The 23,130-nt window shown below is 48.9% G+C and overlaps 1 protein-coding gene across 1 annotated transcript in view; it reads right to left on the bottom strand.

Annotated features, from left to right (window-relative positions):
• The window catches only part of CNDP1 (carnosine dipeptidase 1), a 40,521-nt gene that overhangs the window by 1,799 nt on the left and 15,592 nt on the right, over positions 1 to 23,130 (bottom strand). The window contains 13 exon segments of the mRNA XM_081262599.1: positions 171 to 228; positions 231 to 308; positions 2,927 to 2,940; positions 2,942 to 3,066; positions 4,228 to 4,392; positions 5,389 to 5,549; positions 9,678 to 9,762; positions 13,103 to 13,191; positions 14,745 to 14,802; positions 14,806 to 14,907; positions 15,820 to 15,863; positions 15,866 to 15,968; positions 17,726 to 17,845. Coding sequence (XP_081118725.1) covers positions 171 to 228; positions 231 to 308; positions 2,927 to 2,940; positions 2,942 to 3,066; positions 4,228 to 4,392; positions 5,389 to 5,549; positions 9,678 to 9,762; positions 13,103 to 13,191; positions 14,745 to 14,802; positions 14,806 to 14,907; positions 15,820 to 15,863; positions 15,866 to 15,968; positions 17,726 to 17,845 — 1,202 coding nt within the window.

Genomic DNA, 23,130 nt, shown 5'->3' with positions numbered 1-23,130 from the left:
AACCAGCACCTTCACCCAGAACTTCCTCGCGTCCAGAACTGAGAAAACAAATGTCTGATGCTTAAGCCACCCCATATGGGGTTCTCCATTGTCACCTAAGGAGAGGGGGCCTGACCACATGCACCCCTGGGCTTGTGCAGCAGGACCAGTCCACACAGGGACCTGCTGACCTGTTGGTCTTCTCACTCTGAGAGTGTTCCCCATCATCGACAGCCCCCAGTGGAAGCTCTTTTGAATGATGTCCTGGATCATTTTGGCTATTGGAATGGTTGACCCATCCCGCATCATATCTGATTCTGTTCCAAACACTGAAACACAAGAAAGAAAAGGCAGTGGAATATTAACAGGACTGACCCTACTAACCTCAAATGGGATATTTGCTTTATCTTTCTTTTTCTTTTTTTTTTTCTTTCTCATTTTTAACATTAGCTTTGGGCCAGGGTAAGTAAGCTCCTTGATATCAGCTACTTGTGTTCTAAAATGAACGAAGCAGTCAAGAAGAAACCTGTGGAATCCTTCTTTACAATTACATACTCAAAAAACTTTTTTTGAATTTGTTTGAACTAATTTTTAAAAAAGTGCAGAATTTAGAAAATTATAAAAGTAGTACAGAAAGCAGTCCCATATATCCCTAACTCTGCTTTTCCAGCATGTTAATACACACAACTGTTGTGCAATGATCAAGACCCGGAAACTGACATTGTCCCGAACCATGCTCTAAACTTCACAGATCCCACCGTCTTCCCTTCTTTCCTCCTAGCACCCAGTGCAGAGTCCCACACTGTGTTTTATTATTGCTTCTCCTTCATCTTTTCTAGCCTGTGACCATTTCTCAATATTTTGTTGTTTTTTGTGATCTTGACCTTCTTTAAGAATCCACTGATCAGTTGTTTGGTAAAATGCTCCTCAATTCGGGATGGCCTGATATTTTGTTGTCATTGGAAGAGGTCATGGATTGTTGGCAAGACACAAGATAATGTGCCCTCTTTAAGAGTTTCTTCATGAACTAAATATTATGGAAGTGGGACTTTCTTGGGTAATTTTTTTTGTAACAGATATACAAACAAATATCTGTCCTCCACTCTCACTTGAATGTCACAGTGTTTCTCCCAATTTTCAAAGGATCACATCAAATAGTTTCAACTGCTACCCTCAGTTCTAGACAGAGATGACTTCAAACCCTCTAGCTCAGAGAACAAACTACCTGTGATTGACTGGCAATAAAATCTAAAACAAAGAAATGAAAGAGAATATGCTACCTCTTTCTTAATCACAAAGCAAGGTGTGAAAGTGAATTAAGTGATGTGCCTTCTCAGCAGAACTGGGTCACACATAGTTGACCAAAAGGAGCACTCATCAGGAGCATGTGGGATCTTTTCATGGCCGTTAACCTTGACATTTCAAACAGACATTTCTATTCAGCTGGCATAATACTCAACTTCTCCACCTTCCTAACTCTTCTTCCTCTTCTCTCTCAATTTTTATTAATAAAATACCTGCTAAATTGAGGCAGTAGGAATTATGATGTAGAGAAATATGGCTCTAAGTGTTGGACTTGTTCTCTAATTTTCATAGCTATGTCTCTTAAACTGATAATACCATTGGGGAATTAGGACTGCAGTGAGCTCTGGGTTCTAAATTCCAGCTCTACCTCTCAGAGTAGTATAGCCTCAGGCCCCACCTATAGCTTTGGGCTATAGATCTATATTAACACTTGCCAGTGTTTGCCCAGCTTTCTTTAGGGGACACCCAAAACTCTCCCCATGTTTAGGGGCCCCCATTTTGCTATAATTGGCAGATTGTCCCTCTTGCAGTAGAAACCAACGAGACTAGATATTTCTTCCTCCTGTCCTGGCATCCAAAGCCCAGGCATATTCCCTCTGTTGTCCCATTATATACATGTCTTGCCCAGGACTTTGAAGAACATAGAATTAAAATAAGCACCACCAAGGAAACGCCAAACAAAACCATGCTGCCTTCTGGAGAAGTATCGAGGCCTGTGAGATCACTGGTTCGGAGCTGGATGGACTGGCATTGGGTTTCTCATGGGTTTTGGCTTTATACAACAAGTCCATCTGCAGGAAGCCCTTCCCTGGATATCTCTCATGGCCCCCCGTGGGGCTGTGTCTCTCCAGGGCAGTCTGGTGTTTGCATCAGTCAGGAGGTCCAGCTGTGGGGTTGGGAAGAACTAGACCACACCCACAGCAGAAATGAAAGACAACATATTTGGGAATGGGTCCATGCTTAGAAATTCTCAGGGGAGACTTTGTTTTCATCCAGAACACAAACCAGAAGGTCAAGCTTGCAACACACAGAGTTGAACAGGGCTCTGAGGGAATTCTGATCTTTGTGCAGGGGGTTTATGTCCAACTCCCTGCTTCCTGCTGGCCTGAGGCTATCGCAGGGCTGGCCTCTTATTGCCCAGGGAGAACAGAGGCCCGCAGGGCAGTATGTCTGCTAGCCTATTCCACCAGACTGTGGTTTCTCTTTCATTTGTAACTCAAAGGATGTTCCTTCGTTCATGTGGGTTAGTCTGTTTTTGAAAGGATTTTTGTATGTTGGCCAATATTTCCATGATCTTTGCATCAAGAGGGTTTCAAGTTTTTCTGGGCCCTCATTTTCCCTAAAATTCAGGTCTCCAGATTTGAACTGGTACCCTGGCTTTGCCACTGAGATATGTGCCCTTCAACAAGTTACGTAGTCTCTTTAACCCCTAATTTCCCCCTGTGTGAAATGGAGAAGGCAGTTGGATCGCTTGAGACAGTGGTAGGAAGCACTCTGTGCATACTGCACCTTCAATAATAGGTGGTAGATGCAAAGGAGAGTCAACCCCTGAGTTTCAGAAGTGCCTGCTGATCCACTGTCCCACAGGCAGGACCCCCTGGTTCCACTGTAAACTGGCAAGTCAGAACATCTATGGTCCTACCTCTGCTGATGGCTTTTTGCTGCGAGATACTGCACGTAGCTGATGTTTGCAACCCACGGTTGAAGTCCTGGTGTCATGGAAGCAGCCATGCGATTAGAGCTGTTCCTTTTGGAGAACACGTCCTCAAGGTGCTGCTTCACCTAGAAGGCAGTGTTTCCACCATAAGAGAGAAGGTCAGTTTCCGCTCACCCAGGGGACAAAGTCTCCCATTCAAGAATCAGTTGAAATCCCAACCTGACACAGGGAACTCCAGAGGGTGCCACACAGAGAGCAGGATTCTCAGCCCTGAGAAGAGGCTCTGGGCTCCACCCCTGGGCTGCACTTGGCTCTTCCCCTCCTTCCCCTCTCCCTGCAAGCCCCTCGCCCGTCCCCACCCCATTCTTACTACAGCGTCTGATACTTTAGTGGTGTTCTAGTAACTTCTGAGAAAACTGTGAAACATGATACAACTGCTGGATTGGAAGGTCCTTGTGTGGGGATCTATTAGCATTCTAGTGAATATTTGGGGAACTTTCTGAAGAGAGGGATCGATGCCAAGCCAGACTGTGAAAGAGACAGTTCAGCACCTCCCTCCCTGGGCCTCTTTCCTCCCAGGGAAGGCCATCCTGAACGTCCCCTCCAGTCACTCCTTCAGCAAATGTGTAGCACCCCTGGCATGCCCAGGCACACCCAGGACTGTCCAGGTGCTGTGGACAAGCCACAGAAGACCCGGCCCTGGGGGTGCAGCTGTAGAAAGAGGGGCCATGCACCCTGGGCCAGGAAGTGCAGAGGGAAGGGCACAGGGAACGTAATCAGTGCCCAGCAGACAGTGGAAGAGGATGATGGTCAGGTTGGGGCTTCTCCACTCTCCGTTAAACTCACTGGAGGCAAAGTGATGATGGGTTGGTAACTTAGACATGTCACTCCTTCCAAATGATATCTTCATTAAAATGGCTGCTTCAAACTGTTGACTTCAGACATCAAGGGAAAAGTGATGATTGGGCCTGAGCTTTCTGCCTGCATCCTACCATGGGCAGTCACTGCTCCATCTACAGGCAGATCCAGTCTTGCCTTTATAGCTCCCATCTAATTTTTAAAAATTTCCCATCACAACTCCAAATGGTTATTTATCACACGGCTATAGTTTGTGTATAATTGAGGAACAAGATGTTTACCAAATAAGGCTGATGCTGGTTCTTGACATTTGTTCCAGCTCTTTCGTTAGAAAAATGATATTTCCCTGGTAACAACCGACTGCTCACTGTACTGTGGTGTGCAGGACTCAGGAACTGACAGGCAGAGTAGCAAGGGACATTTGTTACCTGTTTCTCCACCACAGACATGTTCATGTGAGGGACTAGATGGATTGAAAATTTTCCTATCACCTGGCCAGGTATAACTGTTTTAGTTCCAGACTCATCAAATGCACCCTCGATCCCGTGAATAGAAAGACATGGGTACCGCCACAGATGCATTAGGATTTCCTCCTAAATGGAAATAAAAGCATCCAAGAACACTTGGTGAAGACTCAAGTGAGTTAGGTTGTGTGTCCCAGCAGCACCTGCGTGTCCCAGTTAATCAGCACCTAACTCAGCTATGTCCGCAGCAGCAACACAAACGGACTTCTCTCAGGACACAGGGCTCCTCTTCTTCTGTGGCCTTCCCTTGCCCACAACGCCACCCACTACCGAGGTCCTCTCTTTGCCCAGGTTCTGTAGTTAGCTGTTAATAGGCAACCAAGGGCCTGTTCAGAAATTTGATTCAATTATAAATTTCTATCTGCCATCACGATAGTGATTGCTCGTGTCCCACAATCATTCAGAAGACCTCAAAGGCCTCTTCAGAGTCAGAGCCACCTTCCTCTCCAGCTGTGGCACCACAGACTTAGTCTGGAGGAAGAGATACACTTCATATCAGTGAACGCTCCCACTTTTTTCCAGCATGTTTTTGCCCTCTTGGTACTTTCCCCAGGAGTCAGCCATAGCTACCTAACACCTTAGTAAGTATTTTAAAGAGAAAGAGAGGAGAAGGAGAAAACAAACCAAAACAACAAAAAACTAAACTAAGTCGGCCAGTTACCACGGCTGGGGTTCCGGGTTTCCCAAGGGCACAGAGGAAGCAGTGTTGCCCTCCAGATCAGTCCCTGCGGCTCCGGGGTGGGGCTGGCAGGATGCATGTTAGCCTTAGAGCTGGAGCAGACTCAGGTTCTTCCCAATCTCAGCAGCCCGGCTGCAGGCTGGCTTGGATCTAAGTTAGTAAACTGCCTTGGAAAAGCATGGCTGTGTAGTTAGTCCTCGTTCATGGTTGGGTGCCTGAAGCCAATGCCTACTGGATCCCAGAAACAGGACTGGTTGGTGCAGAGCATAGGAAAGAGCTGTGAAAGTCCAGATCTGCCTAGGAACCAGCATCACTAGGTTCTAATATATGCAGATTAGCGCCCTCTGGTGCTAATTACACAGTGGGAAATGTGGCTGTTGCCGTACCTTGGTATCAAACAGAAATTTCTCAACCTGGCTGATATTCTGGTATTCTTCTAGGTCCATTTCAATGGCTTCATACAGTTTTTTTTCCTCCTCTGTAAGAGGAGCCACTTGGTCATAGATTCCAGGGATCAGGATATGACCTGAGGAATCCACCAGGCTTCCTACAAAACGCACAGAGAAAACAAAGCAGGTAGAAGTGAGGACTGTGCTGATGCTGTGCCACTGGAGTGAGCCAGGCAACAGCTCTCCTGGGTGGCAGCCGGCCTCCTGACTGTCCCCGATCTACCTAGCCAAAGCCACTGGCAGCAATTACACTCAAGAGGTAATGGTCAGAGGAAAAAGCTGATCACCAGGTGGACTCAGCCAGAGTCAAGTGTGCTATTATGTCCACCTGATCAAATGCAGGGCTGGAATCATGGGTCTGCAATAGATTAAATCAGATGATGCTCACCTGTGTCAAGTGCAAGTTCTCAACTATATTGTTTGCATCATAAACAAGGTTAATTTTCAAATTCTCTTATCCTGAGTTCAAAAGTAATGTGTTCATTTAATATATTTTAAAACATATATACATATGTATATATGTACATATATACATACACATAAATATGAAAAACTGAAAATTTCTATCATCCCTTCTCAACTCTCTCCCTACACCCCCATGAATTATATAATACTTCTTTTTAATCAAAAGTATAATATCCTTGAAGTCTACTCCATGACAAATACAAAATACTTTATTATAAATAAGTATATACACTAAACTGCTCTTTATTAAAAAGTTTGGTGGGGGCGCTGGGGTTGTGGCTCAGTGGTAGAGCACTTGCCTAGCTTGTGTGAGGCACTGGGTTCAATCCTCAGCACCATATAAAAAAAAAAAAAACTAAATAAACAAAATAAAGGTATTATGTCCATCTACAACTAAAAATATTTTTAAAAAGCTTGGGGATCAATTAGAATAAAAAATCATCAACAAATATCTATGAAGGAAGCACATGCTGAGATTTAGTAAACACTGCTCTCTGTCTGGAGAAAACACCTATCAAAGATAATACTCAACCAGGAAATAGATTGATATGGATAATACAAAAACGTCTCGGGGCAGCTACATTCACCCTCAGTTCATCTAGGGACTTTTATTCAAGTAAAGGCACTTCACAAATAACACATTTCATATTCTCACTGTGATTCCAAGACCGTGTTGGGGGAGGAGCGTGACAGAGAAAACTATGTTTTAAGATCTTGGCTCAGGTGAGCAGTCCCAAGCTCATCTTCAGCCCCTGGGCACGGACATCTAGTTACTGGTCAAGGCTAGATCGTGCGGAAACACAAGACCCTGCCTTCCATCAATGAGGCACCGTCTCTGACCACAGAGGAACCACGTGAACCACATGAGCAGACAGATGGCCAGGGTTCTGGGCTCTGTGTGACACAGAAAAGCCAGGAGAATGCGTGCCGGCATCCACAGGCAGGGGTTGTGTGAGCAGTGGGCTTCCCGGCACCTTGAGAATGTCACAGGAGGCTCAGCCTGAGGATTGAGTCGCCAAGGCAGCAGAATGGGAAGGGGAGGAATTCCACCATTTCCACCAACCCCTCCTTGCCCCTCTCCTGGTCCCACTGCGCTTCCCCAGACTATGTTCCCTCTGTGACCGCGCTACAGGATGTGCCGCAGGCCACTGTGCTGTGAGTCCTGTGTTACCGCACCCCCGCTGACCCAGTGGACGCACTGTAGATCGAGTAAGCCATCCCCACCCCTTAGTGAGACTCAAGTCTAAAGAAGCTGCTGCCGAGGGCCTGGGACTGGCTGCTAAGGCTTTGCTGCCTACCTTCTCTCTTTGTCACCAAGCCATCAAAACACCACCAATAATGCAATCACCAGTCTTCCCTAGGGCATTTCTGCCTCCTGTGTCCTAGGTCAGGGCAGAGCTGTGGAAAGGCCTAAGACACAGACCCTGCCCACGGTCCAGCCTAGAGACCCAGGCCCAGAGTTCATGGGGTCAAGGAGGGGAGCTCTGAATGGGGAATGTTTTAGTCACCTTTTTCACTGATGTGACTAAAAGTTTCAACCAGAACAACTTTAGAGGAGGAAAAGTTTATCTGGGGGCTCACAGTTTCAGAGGTCTCAGTCCATAGAAGATGTCTCCATTCCTCAGGCTCAAGATGAGGCTGTGCATCCGGGCAGAAGAGTGTGGCAGAGGGGAGCGGCTCACGTGATGGTCAGAGCAGAGAGAGGTCTCCACTTGCCAGATACAAATAGACACCCCAGCTACAGCCCAAAGCCCCACCTCCTCAGCTCACCTGCCTCAGGTACCCCTCAGTTAATCCATCAGGGACTGATTCACGGATTGGGTCAAGACTCTCACAGTCCAATCATTCCTCCTCGGAACCTTCTTTCATCGTCTCACATGGGAGTTTCTGGGGGACACCTCACATGCAAACCATAACAGGGAATGACCTACACAGGAGCACAGGGGTCACCAGGAGGCCAATGAGGCCACATGGCTGTCAGCTAAACCTGGAAGGATGAATGGACACCAAGGGCACAGTCCCTGTAGCCAAACACGACACAAAACCTGGCAGTGTTTTGACAAGAGTGCCCCCAGGAGCCAGGATGCTCATGTTCATACTCTGAACCTAAACAGTGACGTCTGCCCTGACACTGCAGCTGGTGCTGCCCAACTCTGCCAGTTGTGAGGGTGGCAGCCATGTCCTCAGTGTGGGATCTGCACAGGACCATCTTTCCCAACAAGTGGTCAGCAGCTTCACTTTAAATCATGATTCCATTTTCTCAGGATGCAGCACAGTCCTTCTCCAACTACCAGCTTGGGAATGGTGCCCGTGGACATATAGCATTTCCTCATTTTCCTTTCCCTCTAATTCACTTGCAGAGAAATCTGACTCGGGAGAGCTGTGGGGTGCTGCTGGGTCCTTTTCTCCTTTGGTGATCGGGAAACAAGGAAAGGTTAATGTCCGTGCTCTGCAGAAGTAATTCTGCCCCTGCTAGTTCTCACCCAGCTCTTTCACACCAAGTGTGTTTGCTTGATTAAGAGTTGACCCCTCCCCTCCTGCTCACTTTGCACTTGAAGTCAGGACCTGGGGACTGATGGAGTCTCTGCAGCTACCTCCACCAATGGGGGTGGAAATTCTCAGGAGGTAGACCATGCTGCCCTGAAAACTGCCCACAGGAAACAGTCTTGATGCCCAGGAGTGCTTCACAGGGCCAGCAAGAGAGGATCCTGAAGCTGAAGCCTCCTTGGCTTCCAGAGAATCCACCATGGGCAGCCCTGATGCAGGGAAGAGCCACCACGGGATCAAGCCTGAACAAATTGGCTTCCTGAGAAAAACCTTCTGCTTACACAGATCAGTCTGCCCACAAGAGATGGGGAGCAGTGGTCCATGCTGGGTGCTGCCAGCCGACACACTGGCATCCCTGTGCCAGTCGGGGCCACAGCAACCTTGGAAAACGAAGCCGAGCAGGCTGGCATGCTTGGCACCATCTCTAGAATCCTTGGGAAGGTCAGAGCTGCTCCCTCAGGCTGGCAAATCAGTAGTCTCCTTCAGACATCCTGTTCCGGCCACCACAGGAAGTGATCTCTGTGAATCTCTTCCAGAGCCCTCAAAACACACTTACTAGGCAAGTCTAGGATTATGCCTGTTTGCAGATGAGAAAACCAAGACTTAAGTAGCTTGCCAATGTCACAGAACTGGTCTGTGGCAGAGCAGGCACACAACTAGTCACCACCATCCAGAACCCACCTGCTTGATGCATGGCCCCCTGGGCCGGGGCGGGCTGCCATAGCTCCATCTGTGGTGGGACACAAGAGGCTGCTGGGAGAGTGTCAAGGGCCTCACCTGTGAGATGGCTTTCCCTTTGGTCATCATTTTGTTGATTTATCTGCAGTCAAAAAGTTATGCCTGCTCTGCCGAGGTGGACCCTGTGGTGCTACTGGCTTGGGACCACCGTCCCTCTCCCACCCCGTGTGTGGGAAGCCTCAGGGGGAGTCAGAGATGGTCCCGGTCTCCTGGTCCTTGTGGTCTCTGCACTGTTTTTCTTACATGTGGCTGGATGTGTCATAATGTCCAATACAAGAAAGGAGTTTGATTCCATGAGAAGAAATGGCATGGTCTTAATTCTGTGCCTAGGGATATGCAGCTGAGGGGAGAGAGCTGTGTACCACACCCACTTCAGAGCTGGTTCAGAAACTGAAGGGGAGGTGAAGAAAGTCAAACGGAACTGAATTTGATGAGATTATTTGATGCTTAAAGGGGGAAATGAAATAAGGCATTACCGAGAAGAGCCACCAAGTCAGCCATTGGCTCGTTGAGGATACCACCAAAAGTTCCTGAATGAAAATCTTGATCTCTGCATCTCACCTGGGAAATAGGTAAAAGAGAAGGATGTACTTACCCGCTGGGTCCTGCCTGGTGGCAGTCATGCCCCAGTGGTGTCCCTCAGGACTCAGCAAGGTGACCTTCAGACCTGACCACGCTGGGAGGAGTGGAACAGGGAACATGTGTGGATGATCCACGCACACGTGCATGCTCCTCAGTCCTCGGGTGGACTGGCTCCTGGGGGATCCACAAACGCAGGACTGTGTGTGGGAACATAAGTGACCTTCGTCATCCTGCTGATAAGAGCCTTTGGGGATAATGATTTACTTAACGTGTTAATATACCTCTGAGCATCTCAAGAAGGAGTGCTGAAGTTCTGAATTGTTCAAAGGGTCTTTATTAACACACAAGAGCACACAATCATTGAGATATAGTTGGAAATCTTAAGGATTTGCTGGCAAGTCACATTTGATAAAACATGAACCAAACCAATAGTGACTAAGTGTTGGGGGACAACTGGGCCAGCCGTCAAGTTCAGGTTCGGTCTGCTCTGTTCCTCAGGAAACTTAAGACATGTCACTTCTAGGTCACTCAATTCTCTACCCATGAAATATGAATATTAACACCAACTCTGCCACTAGTGAGATAGCCCCAGGAGGTAAGGTATATTTAAGTTCTCTGTAGGCAAGAAGAAAAGAGGCCCTCAGGAAGGGCCAGATCCTAACACAGAGCCTTTGCACATTTTCATTAGTTAATCTTTTCAGGAAAATTGTTCCTTGTCCCCCTTGATGAGGAACATGAGGCTCAGAGAGAACAGGGACTTGTCCTCAGGTAGTGAATATTTCCTGTGTTTTCTTTGTTATATTTATGTAATTTTCAGAATTGAAATTTAAAAACCAAATCAAACCTTTATATAGGGATTTTAAAATAAACATCGGCATCCGGATGAAAGGAAGGAAGGCAGGTGAGTGTGGAAAAAGAGGGTGGAGAGAAGCCACATTCGCGGCTCAGGGCTGTTAAGTGGGTGCAGCGGGTAAAAAGACAGCTTTGGAGTGATCAGCAGGACCCAGCAGAAACGTTCTAATTCCTGCCCTTGCCTTTCTCCGTGAGATAAAGGGGTGAGTGGTCCTCTCCCTTCTCATTGGCTTATGTCTCAGGAGAAAATAAACTCCTGCAAGAGAAGCCCCGGCATCTGCTCTGTTGGGCCTCCGGTGGGAGAGGTGCTATCAGGGCTTTCTGCCTGGGCTCCTGGGCAGGGCTCGCTGCTCCACACGGCCTGTGTTCGCCCGCCCTGTGGGAAGGGGCCCCGAGATTGAGCCCTCCTCTGAGCTCTCCCCAGCACAAGGCTGAACCCCAACCTCCAGTTCCCTTCTGGGGAAAGGCCAGCGGGGTGCCAGGGGGGGTCTGCTCTGTGAATGGAGCCAGTTTCTCTTTTGCCCATGAACCCAACAAAGGGGCCCCATTTTCTTCTTCAAGATTTATTTGTTGAAAGTGCTAAATGCAATTAGTAATGTAAGATGAGGGGAAGGGAGAGAGGCTGTGGATTTTTAAAGTTAGCTCCAAACCATAAAATCCTTCTGCACCAGAACAAACGCTTCGTGGGATCAAATCTAAATCCCTGCAGGTCCCACCACCCAGGAAACCAACATTGTCATTGTTGTGACCTCACCACACCGAACAACATCAACATTAGCTACTTTGGAATCTTTGTGTAAAATATCAATCCCGTCATTTAAAAACCCCTGGCATCAGACTTCCTGTCAACACTGCACATCAAGGAGCATTCAGTCATGGGCACCCAGTGAGCTGGGTGCGGGCAGAGGAGAAAGGCGCCCGGAGTGCTGAGGCCATCTCTGCCCGTCCCGGAGGTCCTCCTGTGTGGATGAGGGTGAGGCGGCAGTCCCCAGGAGCTTGGAGCCTGCCCTTCAGCCCCAGGACCTCTGGCCAGGCCTGGAGCTCAGTATCCCCCACTGTAACACCAGGGAGCAGCTAGCAGGAGGCTTTCCTTGGGAGCTGAGGTGAGTGCCCTCCCTTTCCCACGCCATTCCTGGCCTGGAGGCCACCTCCTCTCCTCACAGGTTCCCTAAGCACAGAGCTGGCCCCGCCACAGTGGAGAGATCCTCACTAGCAGGTGGCCACATCCCCTGAGTGGGGAGTGAGGAGGCCAGTCTCCTTGCCTCAGCTGGCACCATCCAGACAGGCCACATCTGAGTGCAGTCAAGTGGCAGCGAAGGGCACAGTCCAAATCAATGACTCACTTCTACAGAACAGAATTCAGGGCCCAGGGAGAGTAAGTCACCGCCCACAGCCACATGGCTGGGTTTGATCTCAGTGGGAGTCTAAGCACTTTCCTTAGGAGGAAACACTGGTTGAAGACCAAACCATCCTGTGAGAGCAAGGCATGAGACAGTTAAAGACCAAACCTAGCCAGGCGCGGGGGCACATACCTGTAATCACAGTGAGACAGGAGGATCACAAGTTCAAAGCCAGCCTCAGCAATTTAGTGAGGCCCTAAGTAACTCCCTGCCTCTAACCAAAATATTAAAAAAGGGCTTAGGATGTGGCTCAGTGGTTGAGTGCCCCTGGGTCCAATCCCTGGTACCAAAACAACAAAAAAAGACACAAACCTCGACCCACCACTGATGCCCTCTAGTGGCCAGAAAGAGTGGGCTCACCCCCCAAAGCTGCTCCCCGCCTTCCTTTCCTAACACCAATCTGAGCTGTTGGGGGAAGGATTCAGACAGAACCTCAGGTGGCAGAGATTTCTGCCTTGATCACTTACAAAATATCTAACACATTTTAAAAAATATATGTACACATCTATTAAAAAATCATACTTGGGCTGGGGATGTGGCTCAAGCGGTAGCGCGCTCGCCTGGCAGGTGTGCGGCCCGGGTTCGATCCTCAGCACCACATACCAACAAAGATGTTGTGTCCACCGAGAACTAAAAAATAAATATTAAAAATTCTCTCTCTTTCTCTCTCTCTCTCCTCTCTCTCACTCTCTCTTTAAAAAAAAAAAATCATACTCTATGATATGAAGGAAAAGAAGGTTAAAAAAAAGACAAAGAGTTTAGAAAAAGACAATTCACAGCTTCACCGCAGATAGTAATGTGGCCACAGGCTCGTCACGGTTTCTGTTGTTTCTAATGTGGTTGACAGGCAGCTGGAACCCATGCTCAGAGCACGTCACTGCACCAGCTGGGCCGCTTCGAGTACGTTCCCTAAGTTCTCAAGCCTCCTCTTCCCATCTGTAGAAGGGTGTAACAGTAGTGCCCACATCCTAAGATGCTGGGGGAAGTAGGTCACACACTGAAGCTCAGGAGGGACACAGTGGGCAGCACCACCCTCTTCTCCCCCGTCCACACAGCTGGCCACCTACTTGTTCTAGGTCTCTGAAGGCGCTCACAGCATGAATCCAAGCTAGGACGGGGCCTTTGTTGTCTACGGATCCTCGTCCATACAGTTTCCCTTTTAAAATAGGAGAAAAAAAATTAAAAATGATGCATGGACACCTCTGCTAAGCTGAGTGAGTCAAAAAACAATGTGATTTCATGGGTCATGATTTTAACAATACTTTCTAATATTCCAGGCACAAATCTTCCTCTGAAATTGCAAGGTGTGTTTTCTTATGTACAATATCGTCAACAGCTAGTCAGATGGAATAGGCTAGTTTTAAATAAATGGATTCCAGGGGCCTCAGCAGTAAATATAAGTTTGTTAAGGAAGCCAAGGTTTCTGCAGAGCAGCACATGATGTGGCCATGTGCTCTGGGAATTTACAATTGATAGGATAATGGGAAAAAGTATGTATGTCTCTATCAGCCTTTCTTCTTTTCTGTACAAAATACAAGTTATACTTGTTATTTTTACTCAGCCATAAAGAAGACCGAAATCATGGCATTTGCTGGTCGATGGATGGAACTGGAGACCATCCTGCTAAGTGAAATAAGCCAGCCTCAGAAAGTCAAGGTCAATGTTTTCTCTCATATGCAGAAACTAGAGCAAAATAAGGGGAAAGAGGGAGCTGGATATCATAAAGGTAAAGGGAGGATCAGTGGAGTAGAAGGATGAGATAGAGGGAGGAGGGATGGGAAAGGGGAGGAAATGCAGATGAGTCTGACACCATCACACCATGTGCATGTGTAAATATACCAGTTAATTCCATGTGCATGTTTGTCTATAAAGTACCCATGAAAAATAAGTAAACCAGTGAAAAGACGACCGGTGGAGGAATGAGAATGGGGGAGACAGAAGGGGAGGGAAGGGGGAACCAGGAACTGAAATGGAGTAAGTTAAATTCCATGCATGTATGATTTTGTCAAACTGAACTCCGCTACGATGTATAATTATACTGTCCTAATGAAAGGAAACAGTTCAATTTACAAAAAGGAAAGGGAAGCTGGGTGTGGTGGTGCACACCTGTAACCCCAGGAGCTAAGGCAGGTGGAGGCAGGAGGATCCCAAGCTCAGAACCAGCCTCAGCAACTTAGTGAGGCCCTAAGCAACTTAGCAAGACCCCATCTCAAAATAAAAAAAAAATTTAAAAGGGCTGGGCTGGGGGGTTGAGCACCTCTGGGTTCAATTCCTGTATTTAAAAAAAAAAAAAAAGGAAAGTTTTCACCTAGATAAATGTCTTCCTCAGCACCCAAGGGCCCCATGCAGGGACACAGAACTTCTTAGTTTCTTTCACAAATGAAAGAAAATCAGCCCCAATGAACCAACTATGGAACCCAGCGCCTTGTGCATGCTGGGCAAATGCTCCTGCATGGAGCTACACCCTAGGCTTCTGTTCACCCTTTTATTAGTAGTTGCTGTTTTGAGTGCTGGGGATTGAACCCAGGGCCTCCTATGTGTTAGGCAAGTGCTCTCCCTCTGAGCTATATCCTCGCCTCTTCAATTCACTCTTCATGACACTGAAAGACCTGGAGCCTGGGGAAAGAGTCACATTTTAAATTCTTAACCTCTGTGAGCAAGCTCTATCCACAGATGAGCAAGGTGCTGAGGAGTCAGCATTTCACTGACCGTCCACCTCCGTCAGCGTGTAGGGGTCCGTGAGCCACCCCTTGCTCTCCTGAGCTGGCTACACATCCAGGTGCCCATACAAGCACACGGTGGGTTTCTTCGGATCATTCCCCAGTTCAGCCAGGATGATAGGAGGGATGGGAAGACTCTGGCCATCAGGCAGCTGCAGAAAGATGATGGATCACTTGGTTTAAAAACCTCCATGGTCCTTCCAGAAGATTCAGAACATGACGTTAGGAATCTGTTCATTCTATCCCTGGGTTGCTGAAGGGCCTGTGTCATTTTTCTGAGCCTCACTGTCTCCATCTCTAAAATGGGTCCCATTAGACACTTTTAATAAAAATATAAAACATGATTAAAAGCCAAGTACTTCCTTAGGTACACTCTGACAAACAGTATAGTTAGTAGGATGCATTCTTCAATAAGAACTTAGAACACAACTGGCTTAAAGTAGAATCCTGGAAAATTTGGATAATTCTGAAGTTCTTCATGCAGAGCAGGTGGCACTGGGTGCTTAGATTTAGGATTGCCATTAGGAGTTGTGTGGCTTTGGGCTTAGGGCTGCCATTGGGGATGAGTGGCATCAAGCTTAGGGTTGTCATTGGGGATGAGTGGCATCAAGCTTAGGGTTGTCATTGAAATGGGTGACATGGGGCTTAAGGTTGTCATAGGAATGGGTGGCTTTGGGCTTAGGGTCACCATCAAGGTTGAAATGGCAGTTTAAGCAATGATTTTGAAGAAAGAATGCAGTTCTTGGAGACCCATGGGGAATGACCCTTGGAGAAAGTTGCATATGAATTTAAGGGAAAGGACAAGTGAGTTGAGATGTGACACTCAGGTGCGGGGGTGGGGTCTTTCCATACACTATTACCTTCACTCACCTCCTCCATTTGCTTTCAGCCTCATCCCCCACCCCGGCCCCAGGCCTGCTCTGGAAGGGTGCTTCCTCCTTCCTGGGAATGAGCACTCTGAGGGTTGGGGTGAGGAGCAGGGTAAGCCCCTCTCTTGCCAAAGAAGGCAAGGTCGGTGGCCACAGAAGTGGTGCCTTCACTGGAGGGCAACCCGCCCGCCGCACCTGCTGAGAGCCCAGGTCCCTGGATTCCACGCTGGCTCCCAGGCGCGGAGCTTGTCTGCAGCCATGGCCATCATCCAGAAGAGCTCTTGTCTGAAATGAAGCACTGGTTGGATGGAATCGCTCTCCACTGCCACCCACTCCTTCAGCGTCTGTGAGGAAAGTCAGGGAGGGTATTAGCATGGAGGGATCCCACGTCCCCTTCGGGGGAAGCGATTCAAGGGCAGGGACTGACTAGTCCCCGGCTCTTCTGTGTCGAAGTCCTGTGCACTGTGACACTGTGACACTCAGAGGCAACTGACAGACACACTCGGGTTTAATCAAGACCCAGAGGCCAGAGGCGCTGGTTAGGACAGAGCACGAGGGGGCACAGTGGAGGTCCAGGGTGGGAGGCAGTGTGGCCGGGTCCACCTCCGCCTGTGCCAGTCTCGGGGCTCTGACAACCCTTCTTCTTTCAGGCTCAGTTTTCTCATCTGTCCCATAGGGTGATGCTCCCTAACCATGAGAAACGATAGCCACGAGCTGTCACACTGTGAGAGGACCAGCGTGTCCCTGGCACTTATCAGCTGCCCTCTTCAGTAAGCACCAGCTAATATGGAGCCATTAGTGAAGATCTGTCACATTCCGTGCTGGAACCCAACTCGCTTATCCTGGGACAGGATTGTTTTATGAAAAGCTACACATATTTTGACTGGTTGATCTTGACTCCATTTAATCTTGACTCTACTTCCTAATTTATTTTTAGTTTGATCCCTCTTTCCTAGAGGGTGCCCTTTCACTTTTATTTTAAGGGAACTTATTTAAGGAAAACTGTGTTCTGTATTTTTCACCTGCAACCTCAGCAGGTGCTGTGGGGTTCTCCACCCTGAGTGGGCCTCAGTGTGTTGGAGGAGGCCAGGACGAAATGTGGCCAAAAGCCCAAATCAGCCTCCAGCCCTGTTAATTTCAACCTACTCTGGAAACCCCGCTGGGGTTCTGAAGATCAGAGCAGGCTTTCTGCAGGTTTATATTCCTGTAGAAAGAAGGATTACGCGAAGGTCAAGCTCAGGAAGAGGGGTCTGGACATTCAGTTTTGTGCCATTAGCATGAAACAGGAAGGTTTCACATCTGTTTGCATGATAATGTTCCCTGGTTTGGCTGATCCAATGAACACCTATCATGCGTGTGCCAGACACAGGGTGGGGGACCCCCGGCTGGTGAGCACAAACAACAGCACTCATTTGGGGAGGCCTGTGAGGAGCAGGGTAAGCCCCTCTCTTGCCAAAGAAGGCAAGGTTGATGGCCACAGAAGTGGTTCCTTAACCAGATGCCCAGGGAGGGCACAAGAGGCAGAGTAGAGGGAAGGGGGAGAGAAGCAACCCAGTGAGAGGGTGGGCACCGCAGGCGCCTGCACCTTGTCACCACTGGTCCCTCCCTCCTCTGCTCCCTGGCTGCCTCTCTCCCTTCCTCCTCATCCTCCTTCCTCCGCTCCTTCATATGCCTGCGCCACGTGCCCACAGCGGTGTGGGGGTACGCGGGAAGGAAGGTGATAAGAGAGGAGACCAAGTGCTCCCTGGACTGCACCACACACAGTGCTGACAGCAGCTGTCCAGGGCTCTCTGGGCCCCAGCTCCGTCTGGACCTCGCCAGGGGCCACGTGGCACTGCTAGTGGGCCACCTGAGGGGCCAGAGCAAGGGAGCCCCACAGAGTTGGTGGTCATCTCTACAGGGGCAGCTGAAATGAATGCACCAGGGATGGACAGAGTGCCCTTTCCAGGAGCAGTGGCCAGGAGGGAGCTCTTCCGCAGACCTGATGGACATGGTTATCTTAATTCAACCCAGAGTCACAGGCATTTTCAATGGAGCCAAGTTGTTGGCACAAAAGGTCCCAGAAGGCGTGACTGACGCACTGAAGCACAGCTTCTCCCACCTGCACAAATTCATCCTGGTGGAGGTCGATGTGCTGGCAGAGCTCCTCCAGCAGCCGGGAGGGTGGAGGGGAGAACTTGCCGCCCTCCAGCAGCAGCAGCAGCGCCAGAACACAGGAGGCCTGTCAAAGTTGATGGGCACATTCAAAATACGTGCTGCTTCTGGGCTTTTGACCTTTCCAAAGCTCTGGGAAGGCTGTTATCCAACCCTGGATTACTACCCACGTCAGCTGGAGCCTAATAGTAGGAGGTGGTGGATCTAGAAACACACTTTCTCCTGCATCTTTCTTAGATACTGCATTTTCAAAGCTCAAGGATTTTAATAAGACAGAAACCAAGCTCATGAGCTGGTCTGCAAAGCATGTGACTCAGGTTATTCCTGTGACAGGATGGTTCTGTGCCTCTGCTCCCTGTCCTCTGCACCCTGTGTGAGGGGCAGAGGCAGGAAGACGTGGGAGGTACAGACAGAAACAACAGCAGCCCTCGGAAGCCCTCTGTGATGAACCACTTAGGAATGCCTAAAGTCCCGCAGTGCGGTGGGGTTTCTTCCCACCAGCTCCAGCACCGGAGTGCTCTAGAAGGAAAGAAAGCAAACGAAACTCATATACCTGCCTGTGATTGATGACATTAAGGACAGCCCTGGCCTTGGTCATGGGCTCTGTCTTTCTGGCTCCCTGCCCCCTTCTCTCCATGGCCTCCAAATGAGGGACCTGCCATGAGCCTGGTCTTCCCTCATGGCCCTCCTCCCTTCTCCCAAGACAGGCTCCAGGTGGTACACATGGCCTTACCTGACTGCACTTGTGGGATGACTCCACCTGTTCATGCAGCGGTACTCAGGGCAGGCAGTTCTCCCTGGCCCTACGTGTTCCCTGGCAAAGTGAGCAGAGTGCACCCCAGGCAGTGGGACCCCCAGAGCCCTGCGCAGCCCACGGGAGCTGCCAGCAAAAGTCCCAGGAGCTCCATGTGCACCTGGAGGAGGGAGGCCAGCAACCTCTCCGCTTGGTGGAGCTGCAGCCACCTGGGGGAAGGTCTCCAGGTGGTTTCAAGGATTCCCCTGCCTGGGTGCTTCCTCACTCTCTCTCACTCACCTCCACCCATGGGAAGGTAGACACCTAAAAAATCATACATTAAAAACATCATGACTTTATAATATAAAATAGCTCACTAAAAATGATAAAATATGGAGTTTCAGGGTCTAAAATAACAAGGCAGACCTGGTGTTAATCTGTCCCCTTTTTTCCTACAACAAAAAAAGGGTGGGTCTGTCTCCTAAATCAGAGTCTAGCTGGTCACCAGGGGACAGCCAGCGTCTTACCCAGAACCTTGGTGGACTGGGGGATTACAGACTCACAACGTGCCAGATCTTCCTGTTCTGACTGATGATTACCTGAAGGCATCCGTGAACTCATCACCTGGTTCAGGGCTAAGTCCTCTGAACACAGAGGCATAGTCCTGGTGAGGTGCCAAGACTGCCCACAGGCTGCCTCTGCTCAGTCGGCCAGGACCAGAGGCCAATGCTCAGAGTGAGGTGGAGCAGAGAACACCGATCCACGATGCGAAGATCTCCAGGTTCAGAGAAAAATAAGTGTCTTCTCCAAACCAATTCTCCCTTCTGGGTTTTTATGTAGTTTTTAATAGATTTTAATTTTAAAGATTAAGGTTCCCATAAAATTGAGTAAAAAGTCCAGAGATCTCCCACTTTTACCCTGCCCCAAACACACAGCCTCCCCCATTATCAATGTGCCACATGGGCACATCACTGTAACCCAACGTCTGCAGATGACATTCGGGTTCCCTCCGGGTACTGTGCATGCTACACTGTTGTACACAAGCACAGTGACACTCATTTGCCATGTCACTATCTGGCAGAGCCTGTGTGCTCTGCTTATGGGTCCCACCCCCCCCCCCACCCTGGCAACCTCTGGTCTGCGGGGCTGTCTCCATGCTGTGCCGCTCCCCAGGTCATGGGGCTGGAATCGCACGCACGCTGAGTCAGACTGCCTTCTTTCACGTCAGGCTGAACACTGAAGTTGCTTCCACGTCTCTCCATGGCTTGACAGCTCATTTCTTTTTAATGATGCACACCATTCCATTGTCTGGACGTAGATCTTTGTGCCCCTCTGTTGTGTAGGAAAAGCATGGACCCTGGAGCCGGCAGCTCCAAGATCCTTCAGTCTTGTCTGTGGCATGCACTGCAGGACAGTTGAGATTTTGGATCTAACTGCCCGGCACACAGTGGACCCAAATCCTCTTGTATTCCCCTTTCCCAAGTTAATTTTTTTCTAAAAAAAATAAAATAAAAATATGATCATCATGTTTCTCTTTTGACTAAAAGAGAAAAGTAAGTCTGTGGAGCTCGATCGATGGCTGCCTAAAACATAAGGTAGACAAACTGGTGTGGCATCTGAGGCCAGCTCAACACTCCGCCCTTAGCACCAGACATGTGCGGGTGCTCCCAGGGGTACCACGGGGATACAGAGAGGTGGAAGGCGCTGGACACGGACTCTCTCACGGAGCCAACAGTTGCTAGCAGACTCACCACTCTACAGGGGACAGGAGAGCATGAGCATGCAGGGATGAGAGAGCCGAAGGTGTCCCATCCCTGTGAGCACATGCATGGGCTTGGGGCATCAGGAGAGTCCGAGGCAGCCCTAATGTATGGTCCACTCATGACCAAAGCCCGTTTGTTTGGGCCTGAGTTCTGTGTCCTCTAGAGATCAAAGGTCTGTGAAATGCAGGGCTTCTCTTGGGTCCTGGCCTGATGCTCTGGGCCTGAAAATATCACAGGGTCCAGCATGAGGTAAGTCTGAGAGTCCCTGGGAAGTGTCACTCCCTTCCAACAGAAAGGAAGGAACTGTCCTATATTGTCCTGGCCAAGAGGGGTCATTGTGCCCACTTTCAGAGGCTGCCCGGCAGGTTACCTACCTTAGGATGGAGCATCAGCAAGTCTGTTTGACAGACAGGAGGTGAACGTTTCACGCTCCCATTACCGACTCAGAGCCCTCCACTCACTCTCAACACAGCAGCCAGATGTCTTTAGAAGGTGGGTTAGATCCTGTCACTGCTTGTTTTAAATTCTCTCGAGAACTTGGGAAAAACCCAGCTGCTCACCTGGCCTCCCTGGGCTGACACGGTGGGGTCCTCCTGCCTCTGCAGGCTCAGTGCCGTGCTGGAGGGCACCAGGTGTGGGTCTCTTCATCACTTGCTCCTGTTCCCCAAACACTACTGGCCACAGCCAACTCCACTCCTGCACTGTCCTTGACCTCTGGGCCCCAACCAAGCAAAGGTGAGAATCAGAACTGACTGACTTTCTCATCAGTCTAACGAGAACTGCACGCAGCATGCGTGTCCTTATGCAGGAGAGGGTGTACCTCTCCAGCCAAAACGTCCCTTAGCACAGGATGAAACGTCACCAGCCAAAAGTAGCGCAGCTCCCAGGTGACATGCCTCCTATCAGGTGGACACTGCAACGAGGGAGGGGTGTTTTCAGAAACTCTCTGGATAGGATTCAGCTCACATAAAGTCTGAGAGACCACAGAGAATCCCGTGTTCACAACCAAGAAGGCTGAGAGAGAGAGCAACTTTGAGTAAGGGGGCGTAGATAAAAGGCAATGAATTAAATAGAATTGAAGATCTGAAAATAAAGCCTCATATTTATGATCAATTGGCTTTCAACAAGGGTGCCAAGATAAGTCAATGGGGAAAGAAGGGACGACCCAAATGTCCCTCAGCAGACAAATGGACCAAATGTGGATCGTCCATGTAATGAGATATTATTGGGCATCCAGTGGGATGAAGGGGTTGGCATGAAAAGGAATGAAGTTCTGACACTTGCTACAACGTGGATGGGCCTTGGACACATTGTGCCGAGTGAAATAAGCCAGGCAAGAAGGGCTAACTATTGTGTGATCCCCTTATGCAGGAGACGGAGTACCAGAAGAGTAAATCCCTAGACAGAAAGTAGATCATTGGTTACCTGGGGGCAGGGTGGGGTGGGGTGGGCTTGGGGAGTGACTAATGATTAGTAAGGAGTTTCTTTTTGGTTGATAAGAATATTTCCAAACTGTGGTGATGGTTGTACAGCTCTGAATACACTAAAACCCATTAAAATGCTTACTTTATATGAGTGAAGTGCAAGGTATATGAATTCCATCATAATTCAGGCAAAAAAAATCATAATCACAAATACAACCACTCATTTGACAATAGAAATATAATGTTATGAGGGATGCATATAAGGTAGTTGAATAGTGGCTGTCATGTATAACTAATTAGAACAAACAAAAAATAAATTAAAAAAATGATAGCCCATCAGAGGGGAAAAATAAAAAAGTTCACAGTGAGGTTGGGCTGTTCACGAGTGGGTTAAGGACACAGACCACTAGATGGCGCTGATGAGCCGTTGTTCCCCGGCCCGGTTTCCCTGAGCTTCTGGGACCCAGCCAAGAGCCAGATGGCAAAGAAGTCAGGTGGGAAGGACACCTAGAGACCTTAGTGGCAGGAAACAGAGCTCAGGGCACGGAGGAATCTTCCAAGCAGACTCTGAGATGGTGTGGGATGTTTTAACTTTTATTTTTCATTCAATTTCCATCAAAACATTTACTTGTTGCTTCTCTCCAAAGAAAGATGAAAAGAGAAACAAGAAAAAGGAAAAGAAGCCCAGGAAAAGAATGAAAACAGCATTTATACACAGACTGAGAATGTTTCCAATTTCAGTGGGCACTGCCTCCTGGGCGGGGGAGAGGTCTTGGTCCTGACAGCAGAGCTGAGGCCCTACATTCCCACATCCTTCTCTGTTTCTCTCCCTTTCCCCACAGGTACCAACCAATGTGACAGAGCAGTCTGTGCATTGGTCCTCCAGGCCCCCGAGGTCAGTGCTGGCCATGAATGTGGACTTCACCATCTCTGGGTGGGATTTCTGGCTCTGCCCACTTGTTCTCCTCTTGCTCTTTACTTTCTGTTTGTTTTCTGTGTGACAGTCATGCTTGATCTTGAACTAGTCATCCACTGAAAATCTGGAGATTTAGAATGGTCACTCTGGTTTTTGCCTTTGCAGGAAGAAGAAAAAGGAGCTGGGGACAGAAAGGTGACATGAAAGTCTAGAACTGGAGACTGGGCAGAGAGAGGTCTGATCTCAGTGTTTCCTTAACTACATGATTCCACAGGCTCCTCTTTATTCCTGCCAGTTGCTTAGATTTGAAACAAAGTTCCAAGTGTCCCTGTGCAAAGACATTTTTAACTCTTCAGAGGAGGGCCACATCCTGGCCATGTCCACCCTGCCTGCCCTTCCCCAGGGTGAGGACGTGAGGAGAGCACCCTCAGTCTTCTTGGCCTTTCAACATCTGCTCTTCCTCTCTCCTCCACTTGCCAGGCTTCTCGCCTGCCTGATGCACCCCTCTGTTGTGGA

This window comes from Spermophilus citellus, assembly GCF_964194105.1.
Source record: "Spermophilus citellus genome assembly, chromosome: 12".
Lineage (NCBI taxonomy): Eukaryota > Metazoa > Chordata > Mammalia > Rodentia > Sciuridae > Spermophilus > Spermophilus citellus.
Note: the sequence above shows the minus strand (reverse complement) of the source record. Positions and strands in the feature narration are given on the sequence as shown.